This window comes from Monomorium pharaonis, chromosome 6, assembly GCF_013373865.1.
Source record: "Monomorium pharaonis isolate MP-MQ-018 chromosome 6, ASM1337386v2, whole genome shotgun sequence".
Taxonomy (NCBI): domain Eukaryota; kingdom Metazoa; phylum Arthropoda; class Insecta; order Hymenoptera; family Formicidae; genus Monomorium; species Monomorium pharaonis.
This window is the reverse complement of record NC_050472.1, coordinates 26,043,664-26,064,299: the sequence shown is the minus strand read 5'-3', so window position 1 is coordinate 26,064,299 and position 20,636 is coordinate 26,043,664. Positions and strand designations below refer to the sequence as shown.

General features: G+C 42.9%; 1 protein-coding gene across 2 annotated transcripts in view; it reads right to left on the bottom strand.

Annotated features, from left to right (window-relative positions):
• Window positions 1-555: 555 nt before the first annotated feature.
• LOC105837187 (zinc transporter ZIP11) overlaps window positions 556-20,636 on the bottom strand; it is a 33,305-nt gene continuing 13,224 nt past the window's right edge. For both annotated transcript variants that reach the window (XM_012681749.3, XM_012681750.3), the window contains exons 5-6: window positions 8,539-8,796; window positions 556-4,666 (exon numbers count right to left, since the gene is read on the bottom strand). In XM_012681749.3, coding sequence (XP_012537203.1) covers window positions 4,588-4,666; window positions 8,539-8,796 — 337 coding nt within the window. In that variant the 3' untranslated portion in view covers window positions 556-4,587. The remainder of the gene's footprint in view (window positions 4,667-8,538; window positions 8,797-20,636) is intronic.

Here is a 20,636-nt window from a genome sequence, read left to right as displayed (position 1 = left end):
AGAGAGAGACGCGAGGCGAGGAGATGCGTCGTCGCGCCGACATTGCACACCGTCACTTGACCGCGCCTGAACTAATGCCCGTATTCATAGTCAAACCTCATATTTAAGGCCTCCTTAAGTTTATCTTTAAATGCTCTATGGATCATTTTATTGGCTACAAAAGTATCTAAAGATGAATTTAAGGCCTTAAGTATAAGGCCTGACTATCAATACGGGCATAAGAGAGAGCGAGAGAGAGAGAGAACTCGGATAACTTACCGTCGATGATTTACCTAAACGACAAACGCTCCTTCTTCCTTTCCGGTGTAACACCACCTATTAAATTCGTATCGATTACTTTAAAAATGAGACGTTACTCCAAAATCTTTACTTCTCTAGAAAAATAAACAAGTGGAGCGTTAATGCAACGATAGAATTCTACATTATTATCCTCTCGGATGAAGGAAGAGGAGCAGGATTGTCAAAGGACACATATGACTTGTCAGTTCTTATCGCTAAACATATTTGATTAGTAGATTTAGTTTCAAGGTAAAGATGGAATTCTGCGGGCACATGTGCTATGTTTTATTACGCGCATGTTTCAATGCACTTCCTTTTTTATTGCACATCTTTGAAAATTATTACACCGCAGCGTTAAAGTTCGCAATATAAACGAATATGCAACTTGTAAGGTTGCGGAACGAATTGCCAATTCAATCTATCTGTGATAATAAACGGGCGGACAGTGAATCAGTCGTTCTGCCTATTTATCAAATACTGATATCCTGCTTAAAAACGAGTAACCCTAATTAAGTTACGAAGGCACCTAATTTAATTAGAAAAAAAAAAATCCTTCATACCGCACGTTCCAGCTGTAAAAGTTACCAGATAGAATTGATCGCGCGATGTGCAAACGCGTTTCTGTTAAACAATATTTACTATTGGAGTATCTTAATTAATGGAAACGTGCTATCATCAATAAAGTACTAATCGCCAAATCAATGAAACAACGGGCGAGCGTAAATTTTAACAATTTACATAAATGTCTGCACGCGATTTACAATTGACTGTGCTACCTACAATACGATAATCTGTATAATCACATAATTCGCATAATTACATTATTAATTACAGAAGATACATTTCGCTAAAGCACCGCTCGTGCATGTCGTCGTGATCATCGACGTGATGCTGCGCCGTCGATGTTGATCACGACGACCTTCGCTTCTATCATCGAAGCTTGTAACGGCTGATGCTCGTTCGCACTGGTTTAATATAAACCAAGCGTCGGTGGTTCCTTTGAATATAATAAATTGTACCGATCATCCAGCTCGAAGATCGTTGAAAAGGATCTCTCAGCGGTCGTTCACGTGACAAGAAGAGTTTTTCACAAGAAAATTCAATTGACTCTTGGAATTGACAATCTTAATCATATAAAGCCTCAATTTCTTTAAAAGTAGCGTTAAATCAATCTGTTGTAATAAAAGCTAAACGGACAGTTCTCGTCGATTTATCGCGAGCTAATGTAATGTTAGCTAAAATCATCGCGCAAGAGATGCTTCTCAACATCCGCGACACCAGATGGTTTATTTAATAAAATTAATGTAGAGGAATACAGACGGTCTAGACGTGAAAAAGTAAGAGGACAAGATGTAACGTTGCGCACAATAGCGACAGCGTATAATGGAGCATTTATTAAAAAGTTGGCTCACAATTCGAACGTAAAATTAATTATAATAATGCGTCGCTTTATCGATACTGATTAACGTTAAGCAGCCATATTGCTTTTCATAATTTGAGACTGATTTCTATGTTGTAACTTTTAACGAAATAACTACATTGCGTAGCTTTTTTTACCCCACATACAATATCCGTGCAACAATAATATAACGATACTGAATTGTCGTTGAGAATTACAGAATAAGACTACTGATTACATCAATAAGCTCGCTGTTACTTTAATCGAATGTTATGCACAAGGTCCCACCTTGTCTTCTTACATCACGGTTTCGTATAATATACGTGGATATCTGTACACGTATATTACTAATATACTTTAGATGATTTATCGACAGTGTGTATCAAAATATAGTCTTTATGTCTTATATAAATGTACAGCGTCGAGAATCGGATACCAATGATCGATCTGTGCCTTTCAATTACTACGAATTCGCCGCTCGAGGAATATCGATCTCGAGTGACGACTCGCAGTGATCTTAATAATAAAAACAGAATATTACATTACATTCGTATCATGTATGCTGCAAATAAATATTATTCGTGTAAAGACGCATTCGAAATTTAAAAAAATCAACATTTCGAAAGTAAAACAACAAATTTATATCTTTTTATATATGTGTTTAGATAAGAATCTTTTTATCGAAGCAAAAACACGATTTTTGAAATATTTATGACAGTTTAAAATAAAAATGATAAGGAAAGTATTCATATATTTAACTTGTAAATTACAACTTGCGGTTTAAAAGAAGCGGAAATCTCTTCATAAAGAATTCAAGATCACTTAGACCTTTTAAATAGCACTATATTTATCATAATGACTTTTTTAAATAACTTTTTTTCACGACTAACGATTTGATGATTTAGCTTAGACGTTTCTTTCAAGGAAATACCGCAGACGAGAGAGACGTGTGTCAGATTCCGCGAGGTGATCTATTTTTGCGCCAACGGGTATAGTGGCAACCTCGTTACGTACTCCGGGATAAACGGCACGTCGCTACAAGAACGAAATTGCATCGTGCGCGCGGTCTGTGATTAGAAAGGGCACATTGTAACGCAATAAATATGCGTATAGGTTTACCTACCTACCTACCAGGCACGAGAGCGTAGTTGGTGATTGCGCACGAGACACACATGCGAGTTGCGAAATGTGTACTCTTTTTGAGAGAACTCTGTTTCAAAAAGGCGCAAAGAATTTACATAATGCGATGGCGGGTTTCTCATTAGTAGAAAATGAATAAGAGACGGCAGTGAATCGGAAACATTTGAATGATGATTTGAAAACAAACTAATTTCGTGCTCACACAGTGATCACTGCAGTTTCAATCCCGCGAATACTAACAATACTCAAATGTTAATTAAGTAGTGCTAGAAATATTTTGAAATTAATTAAGAAATAATCAATATAGTCAGAGAGTACTGGATTTTACGTAGAAATTCGATAATTAAAATGGTTTTATTATAAATATTATTATAAGTATTTACCATTTTACCAATGCCTTCAATGAAAGAATATATAGATGAGAAAATATGAAAAATATGATATGAAACATATATAAGTAATAATAGAAAATCTGTTGACATTAATATATTGATATAAATTAAAATTTAAATATTATATAGTGGGATAATAAAAAACGTACAAAAGAATACGAATTGTAAAACAATAGAAAAGTCTGAATTCATTATTTGAAGATCCAAAAGTCGAAAATTTTGAATTTTATCTCACTAACTGCAATTGAAATATTAAAATCAAAGAAATCACATGGTATCTGTCAAAATACAAAGCAAAATTCTAATAATTAAATTCCAATAAAAGAAAATATCGTCATTAAGAAAAAATAGACATAATTCTTCTATTAAAAAAATTTATATCAAATTTTCTTTTCTGAAGAACGTGTTCTAAGAATGTCTTATGAATTCGTCAAGTCTATATATAAAAAATGGAACAAGCAATAGTTGCACGAATGAATAGCACACTCGAAGTTTCTTGGAATTCTATTACGCGTCTAAGAAGATATATATAATATATATAAATCTGTATTTACGTATTTGACAAAGTATGAATGTCTTTATATAAATTTGTGTGAATTTTCTTTGTAAAAATATTGAATACTTTTTAATATTACTGTCAATGAAAAAAAAAAAAAAAATAGCTTGAAACATTGCTTCTTTCTAACTGTTCTCGACGCTGTACTTTAATTGCTTTATCTATAGAATTTTCGCGATTGCATCGATCTAGCAATTATCTCGGTGATTCCTGATAGACGTCGATTTCGATGTTCGATTTTAAGTTCAGTCAACCAGGCTATCGTGTATCTTCAACTTCTGGAATAGCATTGACGAAGACTAGATACGGGGAAGACATTTACGAAGTGAAATGCATTCTAGAAGTGAAATGCGTTCTAGAAAAATAACTACCGGTTTAGAAAATTGTTGAGCGATTGCACAACTTAGCCTTCACGTCTGTAGCGTTAATCGAACATCGAATTACAGAGCCTTAGAACATAATTTCACATGTGATATATATAGTATAATTTCATATATCTCTGTTTCTCTCGATGACTACCAGAAATCACGAGAGTACGTCTCTTGATTGAGAACACTCCTTATTTCGCTATTGTTCGATTCTCCTGAGTCTTTAAGGATAAAAGCGCCGTACGCAACGGCGGTGAAAACATTTGTTATCTAGCTAGCACTCGATTTTTGACTTCCTCGCACCAAGACGCGCTATTATTCGGTGAATGCCGCAAGTTGGAGGAAAACCGCGACTCATCGCGACTGTGAACTCGTTATCATTACCAAATGATTTTCACACATTGGCAAATGTGCGAACGCGCCGTGCCGACTACTTTACTGGGGACGATGTCCTTAACCTAGGCCAACATCTAAGGACATCATCACCAGAAAACCGACGATGGCGGCCCAGCTGGCGAGTTTGCCGTTTCCGCTGTAAACAGAAAGCACGCGTGTGGCACGCGCATTAAGATCCAGGGAGTTCGCAAGAAGTTTGCCCAAAATTCATGAAAAACGTACCGCGTTATTTAATTTATGCAACAATATTTCATTCATCTACATTTTTCGTTTCCACAATATTATCTGGATAATTCTGCATTCCAAAAATTCCTTTCTACTCCAACAAGATCAGGATCGCACGCGTATCAAATTCCTTCTAAATCTCTCCGTGATTTTCGTGGCGGCGTGATGTATGAACGGCAAGAAGCGGGAGAGGGAATTTTAATTAGCGCAACCGGTGGTGCGCGGATCGAATATAAAAATCGAGAGAAAGAGGGAGAGAGAGAGACCAATGGTCGCGGATCAGGGTGTGCAGGACGACGGAGGAGGAAACGAGGGTGCGGGGAATTAAAAAGGCGGCACTGACGCCGTCACCCACCGCTATCGTCATCGTCTTCTCTGCTCCTACGACTCCTACGTGGCCAACGACCTGGGAGAAAGAGAGCCCCAGGATGGCGAGAAATAAAAGGGTTTTCGCGGCAAGTAAGTAGGGATTAAGCACATACAAAGCACACACTCGCGCGCCGCGCTATGCGCCGCACCGTGTACATCCCGGTATTGCACGTCACGGCTTGTTGATTTCGTAAATTATACACAGCCATCAATTTTAACGGCCGGCGAAACGCGCCGTTGTATTTCGGTGGGCGTTCTACCACATCAATCATATCCGCGCGGTAAATACCTCCTTTCGGTGTGCGTCAGAAAATTTGTATTTTTATTGGCCATTATCGTGTCTCATCGCAATAGTAGCCGAGATAACAATGTTCGCTCCCCCTCCCTCCTCACCTCCTCCCTCGTCACCATCACCGTCGCCATCGCCGTCGTCGTCATCGCTCGAGATGCGAAACTGGGGCGCCGTGTCGCGTCGCGGTCCGCATCCGCTAAACACATCCGCTCCGATCATCTCGATCCGATTTATCGTGATACGATACCGACAGTACGTTACCCTCCTCGCGCACGATAATCAAATTCCAACGTGTACTTCCTGAGAACGTACAAATTGTTCGCGTTCGCGAACATCGTACCGAACACTCCGTACATTAAACCGCATCGATTTCTCGTCGACTCCTTCCCTCTTCTTATTTTATCTTAGTAGCGAGACTGCACAGTTGCAGAAGGAAACGTCGACCGACATCCGATTCCGAATAAGTGAAAGTTTTGAGATGAGGCAATAAATTTAAATATCCCTACGTTGCTCGGCCGCGTCGAACATGCAGCAGCGGGTATCATCGGCGAGGTAAGGCGTTCCTTTTCGCCGAGCAGAGGAAAATGCAAATTGCACGAGGGGCGATCGTACCGAATCGAGCCGAGTTGAGCCGCGTCGATTTTTGCCGGTGCTTCTCTCGTCGAAAGTACCGCAGTCTCGAGAGAATTCGAAGAAATCTCATATATTCTCCGACTGTCCCCTTTTCTTTGACTCGAGTTACGATATTACGCTCGCCAAATTTCAGTCGTACGACACGCAAATAGTTATGCACACGATTCCTCCCTCTATTTATAATTCTAGTTGCGATGTAGACGAGAAAGCTTTTTTTTTATCCGAGATAAAAATCATCGATGCGAGTTGCCCAGCTCATAATTTTTTACACTGCGCTATAAAGCAAGTGTGGATTTAGCGAGTATAACTCTCGTAGCTCGACAGTAACATAAATATTGCAGGTTGGGCACTTACGGCACTTGTTACAGACGCATTCATAGCCGTTTCTTAGGAATAACGACTTGCTAATAATACGTGTATTCATATTTGTGTATCTACAAACGTATAAATAAGGAAACGTCGTGCTTGTAAAGAGCTTGATCGCAAGTACGCTTCTCGGATGTGTGCTCGCTGCTGGAATTTCGAAGATCTCGATACCGATGTGAGTTGGAAAAAGCGAAATTGGGCTAAGCACATCTATGCAAATGTAGTTCGAGATTGACTGATTTTCTTTAAAGAAGAACCGCATGTGCTCGCGTTGACTCTCCTTTCGTAGAGGTCGAGCAACGGTTTCCACAAAGGAGGAGAGAAAAGAGCGGGAGAGAGCGAGCGATCTGTTTTCACTTTTGTGTTTTCCGGCCACCCGGAGGGTTCCCGAGGGAGCGAGTCGAGGCTGACTGTCTCAGGGGATCCTCGACGAGAGAATCGCGACGAGAGAAAGAGGGAGAAAGAGAGAGAAAGAGAACGCGTACCGTGCGCTCGCGCTCGAGTATCCGGGCGGTTAGATCGCACGCGAAATACAAAAGGAGCCAATTATAATGACAATGCACCTTCTTCAGCTAGGCCGCCGCCAGGCCTGGGAAAGAAATTCGCCACGTCCGTTTCGCCGGCGACGGCGCGCTAACTACGGCACTGCCGTCACGCGCCATTGTACCGTAATCGCTCTCGAATACGGACATCGTAGATACTTAGGTTACGTTTGTGCGCGCGGGTATGTGTACGTACAGATATACATATAGGTATGTGCGCGTCTGCTTGACACGAGTAGAAATTCATAGGACATACGCGACACGAATTTTTTTCCTCTCTATATTTATGCGCTTCGGTGCTCCGCGCGCGGTCGAAACGGATTCCGGACGTTTCGCGCGGTTGCCGGAACGATCTCGCTGAATTCTAGCGGCTTTGGAGAGAACGTAAGAATGAAGAGTATACGTGAGTTAGAGGTGAATTTCGTCGTCGCGTTAGATTGAAAGAGCTACAATTAACCTATTCGCAAAGTGGTGCAAAGATAATCCATTTAATATATAAAGTTAAACGGACGGTAATTAAATGAAACGGATGAAAGATATTATTTTCAGCTAACTTGATATAAACTTTAAATAAATCTAATAAATCGTAAAAAAAACATAGAAAACAAAATTTTATAAATTGCCCGACAATCTCTCTAGTAGCTATTATCAAACTCTTTCTTCAGTATTAAACGATTCACGTAATTTTTAATATTTTTCTTCTTAATTCATACCTGTGATAATCGTTTGCATTTCGCATAAATAATATTTCTAAGAAAGTAAAAATAATATTGCTAAAAAAGAGATCAACAATAAAAGAAACTGGCGATCATGATTGCAAACGAGAAAATGACACCATTCAAAGAGAAAGAACTATCGCATTGGAGGATCGCGCGCTGCCGAAAAATCGCCTTCGAAACGACTATTCGCATCCTCATCCGAAAACGACTAAATAAACGATAAATAAATTCTGAAATAAGGGCCATTGTGTCGGTGGGAAAAGCGCCTTCCGCCCTTCTGACTCCGAGGCTAGACCTGGATTTCTAATTCATCGTGAATGGACCGAGGGTGAAACGTGAGACGGAAACGGGTGCAAGTGCACCATGGACTGGTGCCTCTGGTACGAAACGGTGTTTAAAAAAAAAAAACGAAAAGGAAGAGAGAGAAAGAAGGAGAAGGGAGAGAAGAAAGAACGAGGAGAAGCCGGAACCAGTTAAGGGAACAAGTTGCGCCCAACTCCCTTTGCGCGAACCGGCTTCACCCTTCTGCATTCAACATCACCTTCCACGCTTTTTCAATAACACGTGCATTTTCCGAGTATTCAATGCATCGCGATCATAAAGTTCCTTATCGGAAATACAATTGTAGTCTCGATATCGAAAATGCTCAATAGGTTTATCGTATGCAATTTTTGCCGAATGGCTTTAAGATTAAACTCGAGATGGCCATTTATATATTTTCGAAAAGAGTTCTATCGCGTCGCAATGATCTTGGGAGCGAAATAAGTGGCCATTATTTTGAGCATTTATAAGAAAAAAGCGTAAATAGAAGTCGATTCGCATTTTCAACTTTTTCCGGGCAAGTGGATTATATGGTACATACCTTTGATGCGCTTCCGGGATAATGTCGTCGATCACAACGTAGATCATCGCACCGGCCGCGAAGGCAAGTGCATAAGGTAACGCAGGTGCGGCGAGCGTAACCCCGGCTGCACCGAGAACACCAGCAATAGGCTCCACCATCCCCGAGAGCTGACCGTACCAGAAGCTCTTCAGGGTGCTAATCCCGGCGGCTTGAAGGGGCAAGGACACCGCCAATCCTTCAGGGAAGTTTTGTATCCCGATCCCGATCGCCAGATTTCTGCAACAAAATTCAGAACATCGCTTTTAATTTGCGTATATATGTAATTAATTATGAACAAGGAATTGTGTCCTGGTTTTTTTTTCTAAGAGAAACTCGAGGTCTTAATTAGTGTCAATGACAAGACTGTCTTGTATATTTTATATATAACTCATTATCTGTCGCAATAAACGATTCATTTACGAAGTTAACGCCATTGAAAGAGTTCTAGCGTATAAGTATCCCGATATTTCCGTGCCAGTCGCATCAAGGTACTTCGATCTTGCATCAGTGGGAGCGCAAGAAACATCCATTCGTAAATTCCGTAAGGTTGTGCACCGATGAACTGCGACGACGGTATGCAAAAATAGGAGCCATTCCGGAGCTGCTACCGGATTGGGAAAAAGCGAAGAGAAGAGACGGTGGGGAAGGGGAAGGAAGGGAGAAAGAGAGAGGCGTTTAGATAAGAACGAAACCAAAGGAGACAAGATGACTCCGTGCGAGAATCAACTTATGCGTGTACATATACGCACACATGCGTCCTTTTCTCTCTATCTCTCTCTCTCTCTCTCTCTCTCTCTTTCTCGTAGCAGTGAGTTCTTGAAACTGGTCGACGGCTTCGACATTCTCCAGATTTTTCCATCTCCGCGATCGGAGCGAAGCGCTTGGAGAGCCGCGAGGCTTCTTCTAGATCCAGCTCGTATGTACCGCTCGCTCTTTCATGCCTACCGAAGAACGGCTAAGCTTACTCGACCAGGATCGCCGCTCATAAATAAGATGTCAATGAACGACAAAGCCTCGAGTTTCGCTTCCAGTTACGCGAACTGCAACGCTTGGCAACGAGGCAAAATCATTGGCGAAGTAGTCATACAGGAATTGATATAATATATAACGTGTTTGTGTCGTTATTAATTGTTTCCGTACATTTATATTTACATACGAATGATATAAGTTGAGCACATAATTTTGAATTTAAATACCAATAAATTGGCTGAATGATGTAAATCAGTATGTAACTAAGATTTGATTATTAATTAATCTCTGATTTATATGAATATTAAGATATCCAAGTAAGATAAAGTGCGTGAAAAACAATTTACCACGCCATTCGCAAAAATAATCACGCGATGCGTTAGTGACGCGATCGATATAGGAGAGATAGAACGCTATAGCTTCGTTACAAGCTCGCGGGACCTCTTTCCTCGACCTCCGTTCATCTCTGTCTCTCTTTTCCGCGACCTCGCGGACCGCCGAGCGTGATCTATGGTACAAGTAATAGCATGGTAGAATCACGTCGAAGAATGAGGGAGAAAGGCGGCAGGCAGCGAGAGAGCGCAAGCGAGCGAGCGAGCGAGCAAGCAAGATGGGACGAGGGAGGAAAGGAACGGCGGGAGAGAGACGTAACAGGTGAATGAACGACGGGATCGCGTACACAATCTAACACGGCGCACAAGCCGGCAGGATATCTCACATATTGCACACCGCCGCCGCCGCCGCCGCGGAATTCTCCTCAACTTTGGAATATCATCGCTCTCCGACCTCGCGTTCTACCAATCCCGCGACGAATCCTTCCATTCACTACTCCGGGCGAGCCGAGGTAACGCAGATTGAACTTTGCGAGCTCGCAAGAGGAAGCCTCGCGCGGACGAATCGACATGGATAGATTGAATTCCGCGAGACGCTAAAATGAGCTATTTATTTACACGTCGAGTTAGACGAACGAGAATATTTTCAAGGGAGGATGTGCAGATTACGTCTCTTTATGACGATAATCTCCACAGTATTTCTAATCCTTATTTAAACTTGTGCAACAGTATACGTATTGGGAAATAATTAAAATATACATAAATCAATCTTGCGACTTTTTGCGAGGTAAAGTTAAACTTGTCTCTCGACGTTAGTATTTCTTAGAAGGCAATTGCGAAATCAATTATAATCCGGCTGCGAGGTCATTGCAACTATGAGTACGTCAGCGTTATCTGTCTCTCTTTTTCCTCCTTTTCTTTCTTTCCATCGGTAGACCCTCAATGGGATTCTTAGGATCAACGTAATAGTATTCGTATAAAACTGGAACTGCGCAGCCTCGCAAGAACCCTATGATCGAAGCTGAATTGGAGATGGAGGGAACGGTCGAGAGACTTGTTCGGTTAGCGAGATGATCCAATTCTAAGGTCCATAAGAAGTGAGAAAACGGTACCGGGCTTCATAGAGGAGGCTAACTATTCGAATGAATGACTCGACCAAACCGGACAGAGCTGCATGCGCGCGAAGCGACCGAAACGAAGAAAAACCCTTCGGTTCTGGTACGTGGAACGAGGTAACGAAGATCTTCCGCGATCTAGTTCGCGTAATTCGATATTCATGAGCGCCGGACTTTACAAGGCGTACGCTGCAACGAACAAGCCGTTCAGGGGCTTTCAGACTCGTTGCTAGTAATCATATTTCGCGACTTGACAAATAGCAACTTGCAAATACCGCGCCTTCGTGCTAAGAGATAAATCGCAAGCTCTTAAAATAGATAAATTAACAATCACCGTGATATAAATATTTAAAAAAGCTGCAAAAATATTTATCAAGATTTCTGCAAATCTCGATAATTTTATCTTGTTCTCGAGATAGTTGCATTTTTGTTTCACAGTTGCTTTTATACAAAGTTCGAGTCAAAGTTCAACGAGGCATTAAAAAAATTTTACAAGCACCGAGTATCGTATCTTAAATAATGCAATAAAAAATCTATTGCCGTTAGCGTCGCAAAAAATTGATGCGTCCGCGTCCGTCCGCGCAAAAATGTGTCTAACCGTCATCACGTAAACGTAAGCGGATCGCTCCAAGGTGAAAAAAGCCGAGGCACGAGTGATCCAGACGCGATACGGGATCGCTCTTCCGCGATCCGGACTCGGCGAGTCGTCGATCCGCGAACGACCGGGACTCACTCAGGGAACAATAGATCAACGCGAGTTGGCAGCAGAGCGAAGGCGACGGGTACGATCAGCGGCGCGGTAGAAGGGCGGCATATAGGTGAATGAATGACGTGATCCGCGCCTAAAGACCGTCGTCCGGCATAAGGTGGTTTCTTCTCCTCTTCCCGCACGCAGGGCTCGCTCCCGGCGAGAGGTATGTCATGCCGCGGCATGTCGCGCGTTATTTCATGGGACGACGGCATCATCGTCGCCGCATTCCTACGGCGTCGAGGTATATAAGTGGTTGTACAGTTAACCCGTCGGGTCCGGCTGTTCGCCAGTCGCACCGGGGGAGGTCACCCGAGTTCCGAGAATGATCGCCCCTTCCCCTCCCTCTCTCCTCCTCCCTCACTTGTGTACGCGGTACGTGTACGTACGTGGATACGTACGTGTGCACGTTGTGTACGTATTATCGTCGTTCTTTCTCCTCCTGTTGAGAGCGGCTGATCTCTCCCTCTTGCGGGTGCCCCACTATCACTAACATCGCGGGCCCTTGAACGCGCACCACCACCGACGGTGGTTCGGGTGCCGCGGCTTCTTTTCCTTCCTGAGTTCTTTCTGCTTTCCACGGTCAGGGCCCCTGCCTACTCCCGGCCCCGTCTACCGTGTTCGCCAGACGGCTAGGGCGACGGTGAATTGTTTCGAGATCGAGAGAATGGTCGTCGTACGTATTGCGATCGCACTTCATAATAATTTAATTTTCTTATTATTAAATAGACATTTGAGAGACAAATGTACAATGGAAACGAAGAACGTGACGAATTATAAATGGAAATATAAAGAACGTAGTATTAGTAATTGTACAACATCGAATACAACGTGAAGAAGCAATAATCAGCCCTTTTTATTTATATAATTGAAGGCTTTACGCAAGAAAGATCTTATACTAGTACTGCACATGTACAGAATACTCAGAATATTCTTAAAATTGCTTTCATATTGAAGAAGCCTCGATATGCCAAGGTCAATAGCATTGTGAAAGGCTAGGCACATAATGTTATATCTCCAGTTCTCCGAATCAAGTTAAACGTTATTTAGAGTAACGAAACCTCGTTCTCTAGTTTGTTACATTGGGCGCTCATTTTCTGCTGTAGGTCTTAAATTGAGAAGTTTTCATGCAGGATATAACCTTCGTATGACTTCGTCGAGAGCGAGGTATTAATTAGCGTCGATCTTTCTCCGACGCTAATCGTATTACCGTAACATTTACGCGTGGCTAATCTATCTATTAGCGGAGCTCGTTTCTTTCGCGCGAAGAGCCGCAGAAACGAGCGGCTGCACGCTAACTCGCGGCCGCAAAAGATTCGAGTGCGAAGCGGCAGCCGAGATCGGAGCTGGAGCCGGTGGGCGAAGGAAGACGACGAGAGGAGTCGGGTAGATAACCTTAGGAACGGGGCGACTGAGAGCTCTCTCGTAGAGAGCGGACCGAGAGGATACCGGGCCAAGAGGAATGTTTCGCGCAAAGGAGTGCTCAGGATCCGGGAGAAAGTACCGGGCGAATAAGTTGACATGCGCGTAGATCCATGACAAATTTTCAGGAAGACACTTTTTCTAGCGAGAAACCCATTTTTTTTCGCATAGACATCTTAATTGAGGTCTCATGCCGGCAAGCGGACATCACAAGCGACGACGAATACGTATTCAGGCTGAAAGTAAAAGAAAAACCGCTTCATTCAGAGTAACGCGAGAAAGTCTTCTTGCGATTATATTCTCCTCAAATTGATAGAATTTTCTTCAGGTCTGATTCCTGATTTCTTAGTATCTTTTTCTGTTAATTTTAAATAGATAAATATAATTGTAATAAATCTTCGATTCGAAACTTGCGGTCTGTAAAATTCGTGGAAGCTAATATATATCATTTTGATAAAGAAATTAACAACACACGGATGACTATCACGGTTCTGTTGATGTGTGTCGACAGGATGTTTAGAAAAGCCATTAGCTTGGCGTCTCCTTTTCTTCGCCTGCGCGTAGATTAGAAAGTATTTATCATGTTTGGTAGTCCGCCTTGATCTTGTTATGCAAGATAGTATGTGACGATGTAAGGAATAGGATAATAGCGGCTGCTCATTCATAATACTTTTTCACAGCAGCTTGTTACGTTTGAAACACACGACATTACTTTATACGGGAAATAACTTTGAAGTTTATCTATAACGGCAAGTAAACCAAAACGCGCAACGATTAGCAGTTTTAATATATAAACAGGATTTTTCTCGTGTATTACAGTTATCTGTAGCGTCGGTTCACAAATAATTTAGATAAAAAAGGTAGATCCTGTTTTATTCATCGGTTTATAATTATAATGCGGTAAGGTCGTGGAATGTTTCGCCGAGTATACGACACTGGCGTCGCGCCGTCTCGTGTTGAAAACCGCGGATTTCTCCTAGTAGAAAAAAAGAGATCTGACCGGGCCGGTCATCTCCGACGCAAAAAAAGCTGCGCGCGTGTAAGTCCAGGCACACACACGCGCGATCGAACACGTGCCGGGTTCTCGCACCGTTATCTACGCATATCTAAGATCCGGGCCAACTACGAGCGACTACTATAGATAGTTCTCCGAAGGAAAAAAAAACGCGAAAATGTCCGAGGTCATCGCCGATCATATTGCTCCATGAAATAAGAGAAAAAGAAGAAAGTTCGAAAGATAAACGTTATCATGAATTAAAGTCTGCGTCAGTTAAAGTAGACTCGACTGCAAAGGCAAATAATTCTGTTGTTAGATTGTGATACTGAAGTTAACTCTGACGAACGAATAATAAATTGGAGATCGATCCAAACACCGCGGCAGTACTTAATAGATCACGTCGACCGGGCAGTTCGTTGGTGTGCAACATGGCGGTCTCTGTAACTCCATCGGACGCACCGTGGACGCCATGTTGAATTCCATAAAGCCGCGGTTGTCCTTACGTGGCAACACCTATCCGCTCCTCGATTCTGCCGCTGCCAGGATGAGGAACGTCGGAAGCTAATACGCGAAACGCACTTTGCAAAAACCGATCAGTTTATCGATCCACTATAATGTTAAACTACAATGTTAGATGAGGATTCTCACTCATTTTAATCGCGAATAATTTAGAATTTTATATTAAATATAAGTTAAAATAACGATAAAAGTTTGGAGAACAAAAGCTCATAAAATTAAAATTATATATTTAATTAAATTTAAGAAACTGATTTATAATAAGAAATGAAAACGTCGCTAAAAGTATTGTTTATCTTATTCATTTTACTTTCCAATAGAGAATTTAGTGTACTAAAGAAAAAAAAGATTTTGACGACTGTACAAGCGGAGGTCTACAAGGATTAATCGAGATCAGACGGTATAAATATATTATCAGTGAGAATTTGAAAATAAAAATTAGAGTTTGCATAAAATAGGCAGATAATCTAATAAGGCTCATAACGCGTCTCGATATTGCTCCATTTCAATATTTATTTCTTCGGCCTGATTCGCAACAATGTTGGCCGTGGGGCACGAGTCGATCGGTTAAGATGCCATGACGAGGCACGGTTCGGTTAAAGGAGCGTGTTCGACGAGAAGCAGAAGGAAGTCGAGGAACAGGACGAGGTGGGATGGTTTGGTTCCGAGGGAGGCGCAAGGATGTTCGCGTAGGGATTCGGCCGCACGCGCGGGAAAGAGAGAGAGATATACAGAAAGAGAGAGAGAGAGAGAGAGAGAGAGAGAGAGAGAGAGAGAGAGAGAGAGAAAGAGAGAGAGAGCCACGTCTATCGCGTGCACGAGCGTGCGTGCACATACACATGTGCACGCACGCGTAAACGAGGGAGACGGAGTATCGGGAAGCGGAAAGGGGGTGGCGTGGAGAAAGAAAGGGAAAGATCTGCGAATTCGCGTGTGCGCCCGTGCGGGAAACATAGAGAGGAATCTGAGAAAGAAAGAAAAAAAGGGACAAGAGAGAGGAGAGGAGGGAGGAGAGAGAGAGAAGAGGCGAAATCTTCGTTTGTGGTGCATGTATGTCATACGTATGTGTGTAAACTAAAATGAGAGAGACAGGAGAGAAACGAGATGAAACGTTGAGCGCATAGAGGTGCAGAGCAATGTATCTGTGCGAGAGAGCGCGAAGGGACGAGAAGGAAAGAGAGAAAGAGAGAGTGAGTGAGAGGGGAGAGGAGACAGATCAAGAGGAAAGGAAAAGAAGGAGGAGAGGGGAGACGGGAGGAGGGCACAGAAAGATAGAGAGAGAGAAAGGGAGAGGGAGACCAAGGGACGAGAGGACGCGGAGGAGGGCGAGAGGGGCAGGAAGGAATGCATGGGAACGAGGCGCAAGCGGGCCGACCGCGATTTGCCCGTCCCGCATTCCACCAACGCCAAGGCGAGCTCTCCGGCTCTTTCAACTCCGTGAGTCTCGAGGGGGTCGAGGGGGGGAGGAGAGAGAGGGCCACCGGCCACGGACTAACGCCATAAAACCATAAGACCGTAAGATCAACCCCAACGCCGCTGCTGTAGTATCCGTCTCGGTCTCGCGTCGCGATCGCCGTGATTACGCACCCTCAACACACATAGGGATGTTTCTTCTTCAATAAGATAGCTATATCGTGACCACCCCGACCTCTCTCTCACACGTAATTTTCAGTCTCGCAATTCTCAAAGTGACGTATCGGTTTTATTGTTCCCCCTCCTCGTATCTTTCCATCGATCGTAATAACAAAGTTACAACGCGAAAGGCTATTTTTATGCCTACAGATCTTGGCGGGCTCAAATTGCAGTGCACATTGAGAGATACGTTTAAAAGCTGCGGATATGGATACTAAGTACCACTAACGATCGTGACATTCTTCGATTACTCATCTGCGAAATGCGTCCCGCGTGATTTAGCGCTTTATTATCGCGCGCTCCTCTATCATGCTCGGCCGAGTAATATATACCGTCAGCGTTCGCAACCGAAATCAATTAGCTCGCATTAGACCGATCATACCTGATCAAAGAGAGAGAGAGAGAGAGACAGAGGGGTGGGAGAGGTGCTCCGAGTTCCTCGCGTATCGCGGTATGCGGCGAACAAGATTAATCGCCGGCGAGCAGCAACTACAGGTAAGGTAAGGTAAAGCAGGTGTCTCGGCAATGCAACAGAGCTACGATGCCGTCGTACACTTCGCATTAGGAACTTAGGTGTCTCCAGGACAGGAAGAGAGAAAGAAGACTAGGTAGAACGGACGAGAGAGTGAGAGAGAAAAAAAGGAGAGGTAGGCAGAGATCGCGCAGGCCGCGCAGGTCTCGGTTAAGTCCCCGCAGACGATCGTGAGGTCGTCGTCGAGGGACATAACGGATCCGGCTGTTCGTCTGTTCCGAGTAAGGTACGCGGTGCGCATGCGTAATGCCGCCGCATTCCAGGCATTGCGAAGTCGCTGCACCACGTCGCGCCGCGCCGGTGCATCGGCCCGCGCAGCGCGAGGAAGAGAGCGGACGAGCGAGGAAGAAACGCGGCGGCGAGTCCAGGCGATGAACGTGAGGAGTCGACCGATCGACTGTCAGACCGCTCGCCTAGGAGATGTGCTCGACATACCGCGACCGTCGTCGTCGCCGCCGCCGTCGTCGTCGTCGTCGTCGTCGTCGGCGTCGGAGTCGGCACGGTTCTCCTCGTTGAAATGAAGGAAGTCGTTGGAATGCAGCTTAATGCAGCGCGCGGAACTCCGCTAATCGCTCAAGGTTAACGTAATCGATTATCGACGGACTCCTTCGCGAGATGCATCCGTAAATGTTATTTAAATTTAACCAAGAGATTCAATTGATTCTCGCTTTCGTCTTTTAAACATTTGTAATTTTTTAACGGATTATAATTGTTGATTCGACTATTGGACGTAGAATAGACACTTATGGAAAATAATATATTGATGAGATAAAGAGAGCAATAATAAATTCACTTAATTTTGAAAATGTTAATAAAAAAGTACTGGCGTTTGCGGACAATCATTTAAAGATCTTAATATCTTAGTATTTGCCTTCGATAATGGAGTTTTGAAGATAATAAAGTTTACTCTTCAAATTTGAATAAAACAAAATTCAAACTTGGAAGTGAAACTTGTAATGTATATAATATCAAAGTAATGTTTTATCTTCGTTAGATTTAAGAAGCAATAGAATGTTTTGTCTATCACGTTAACGATAGCGTATAATCGTAAGTTAATTTTGTAATTAATATATTTGACAATATCAAATTTTTATGGCGCAATAATTTTTTATTATAATAATATTTTAAGTCAAATTAAAGCGAATGTTTCTTCATTTCAAAACGTTACGGCGAGTATACGTGAATCGAGAAACACGAAAGGCTAAGAAATTATAGAAGTTACTTTATGAATCGACGATTGCTAAATTAACGTATGCTAATCGCGATCTGTGTGTCGGCGCGCGTGTATTGCGCGGTAAGTGACATAATTGTTGAGAAATCTGCAGCGCGGTAAAGTGCAGCAGGTGCCGCGAGGCCGATATAAATTCTAAAGCCAGGTTTTAATAGTTTGTGCCGCTGCAGCGGCGATTGGAAGAGGAAGCAGGGAGGAGGAGGAGAAGGAGAAGAAGATGAAGGCGGAGTGAAAGAGGAAGGAACGAAAGAAAAGGTATCGGCAGGGTGAGGGGGAGACGGGGGACGCGTGAGCGCGAAATACGAGACGGGAGAAGTATCGGCGTGGAATGTCACTAGCTTAGAGAACGTCTCGCGAGTCCAGTTCTCAGAAACGCTCAACTTGCGAACGGCCGTGCTTGAATGATTATAAAGTGCACCGGCAAAACGGGAAGAGATGCTTATCGGCGTAATCGCGCTTCGTGGAATAATGAGGCAATCGGGGGAATCCGTGAAAGGCGAGACTATGGTAATCGCGAATGCGGCCTGTCGAACGCCGGGCCCTTAAGGACCAGAAGTCTCGTCACTCGATCGTTCGTTTGTCGCTCGAGAATTCCCCGGGAGTTCCGATAAGGGGATTGCAGCCTTAAATTGTAAGAGCGGTGTGTCGACATATTTTAGGCCTTCATGTTTTGGTAAATTCTCTTCGTTCCCCAGGGAAATGATTACAGCGGCAGATGTGCCAATTCGGAACATCTTTATAAACATAAGGACTGAGACTGAGAAGAACATAAGATGTTTTCTTTTTCAAAATCCTTTGAAATTAAGACCTAATAAAATTTTAAATTAAATTATACTTTTATTGAAATAGAAAAAAAAATTTACGTACGCATCTTTTATATATTGCTTGCACAATTTCTGTGATAATTTGCAATATGTCGAGCTACAAGTGTTCACGTATACGCGTTTTCAACTTAATATCGTCATTCTTGACCCGCACCGTGATTGTAACATACATTTATCCTTGCAAATGCCGCAAAACGCAATAATTATACGCTAAATGATTAATCTATGTAATTGTAACTTTGTCGACATCGCCGACCATTTTTTTACCTTGCAAATGCAAGCGTAAGAGATATCAATAGGGAGAATCTTTTCTTTCTTACGTTGTTTGCAACGAATAAAAATATTTTTGTACAATAACCCGTTACGCGTGCGTCACGCGAGAGGCGAAGAAATTACGTATGCGTACTTTTCTCGATAATGTAAAGTAGCAATGAATTCGGAAGCGTCAGGACGTTTCGGCGGTGTATCGGTAAAGTAAAGAAGAGGAAATGTGCGATGCGGCTCCCCCGTAATTTACATACCGACGAGCACGAGATCGGGAACGAGTGTTCGAGGAACTGGCTCTGTCTCTCGCCGTGAAAATCGCCGACAACAGAAATTACTCCGACACGCACGGGCCCTCTCCGTGTAGAGGAACAGCAGGCTCTCTCTCTCTCTCTCTATCTCTCTTAGTACAGTAATACACGACGGGCGTATCGCGTACGCACTAACTGCATGCGCGCACGTGCATCCATAAGTGCGGCATGCCTAAGCGGGAAGTGCTATATCGTACTTGACTTCCGTCGCTATTAGCGCACGTCAGAATTAGTTTTCCGCGTGAGATAAGCGGATAGGCACTAGGTACGCGCAACGATTAAGGATGTGGAGAACGGGCCCGGGGAGGGGAAGGGGAGTTTACGGAGACTGTAACAGAAACCAGGTCACGACGCAATCGACAGAACGACGCCGACAATTAAGAATTATTAATTTAGTATTTTTATCATTAATATCAATTATGTAAATGTTATCAGTTAAGCGTAAGTAATATTGCAATATAAAAGTCAAATTAAAAAGGGACACTTGAATCTTTCAGAAATATGCTTAAATATTTTAATAATTATCTCACAGGTCAGAGAGAATTTTGGAAAGTTAAAGTTTACTTAATTGAAATTAAGCGAACAATGGAATTTTTCTACTAAATTACATCAATTTAACCTCCTTTTCTCGTGCTGTCGCCATGTCGTGCTGTTCACAATAATTGATACCACGACATTATTGTTAAAGAAAAGTAGATCGAAAAGTCTGTCATCAATATTTAATGCGGTAAGAAAGGGCAACCTATTTATACCTGGCGGCGTGGGATCGGAAAGTTAAACGATACTCTCACGTCCAACAATCCGATGACACAAATTAAGAAACCCGGGGCGTCGTTGAAGATAAACATAGCAATATCGAAAAAAATCAAAAGCTCTTTATCTCGATCTTTACGGCATATCTCAGACTGGACGTGCACAGGATATCGAGAAGAAACGAGAACAGAATGAAGATAAAGGAGAGAGAGGAAGAGCGATGAGAGGGAGGTAGATTTTGGAGAGAAGGGTAGGCAAGGTAGAAAGAAGAGCCAATACAAGCAAAGAGGTAAAAAGAGAGGAATAAGAATGAGAAGATACCAGAGGAACAGAAAGAGAGAGAAGAAGAAGAAAGAAGAACCGCGGTGAGCGCCGGTCGACCGGTATATAATAAGGCAGCCGGGAGAGGATAGCACTGAAATGAGATGGTT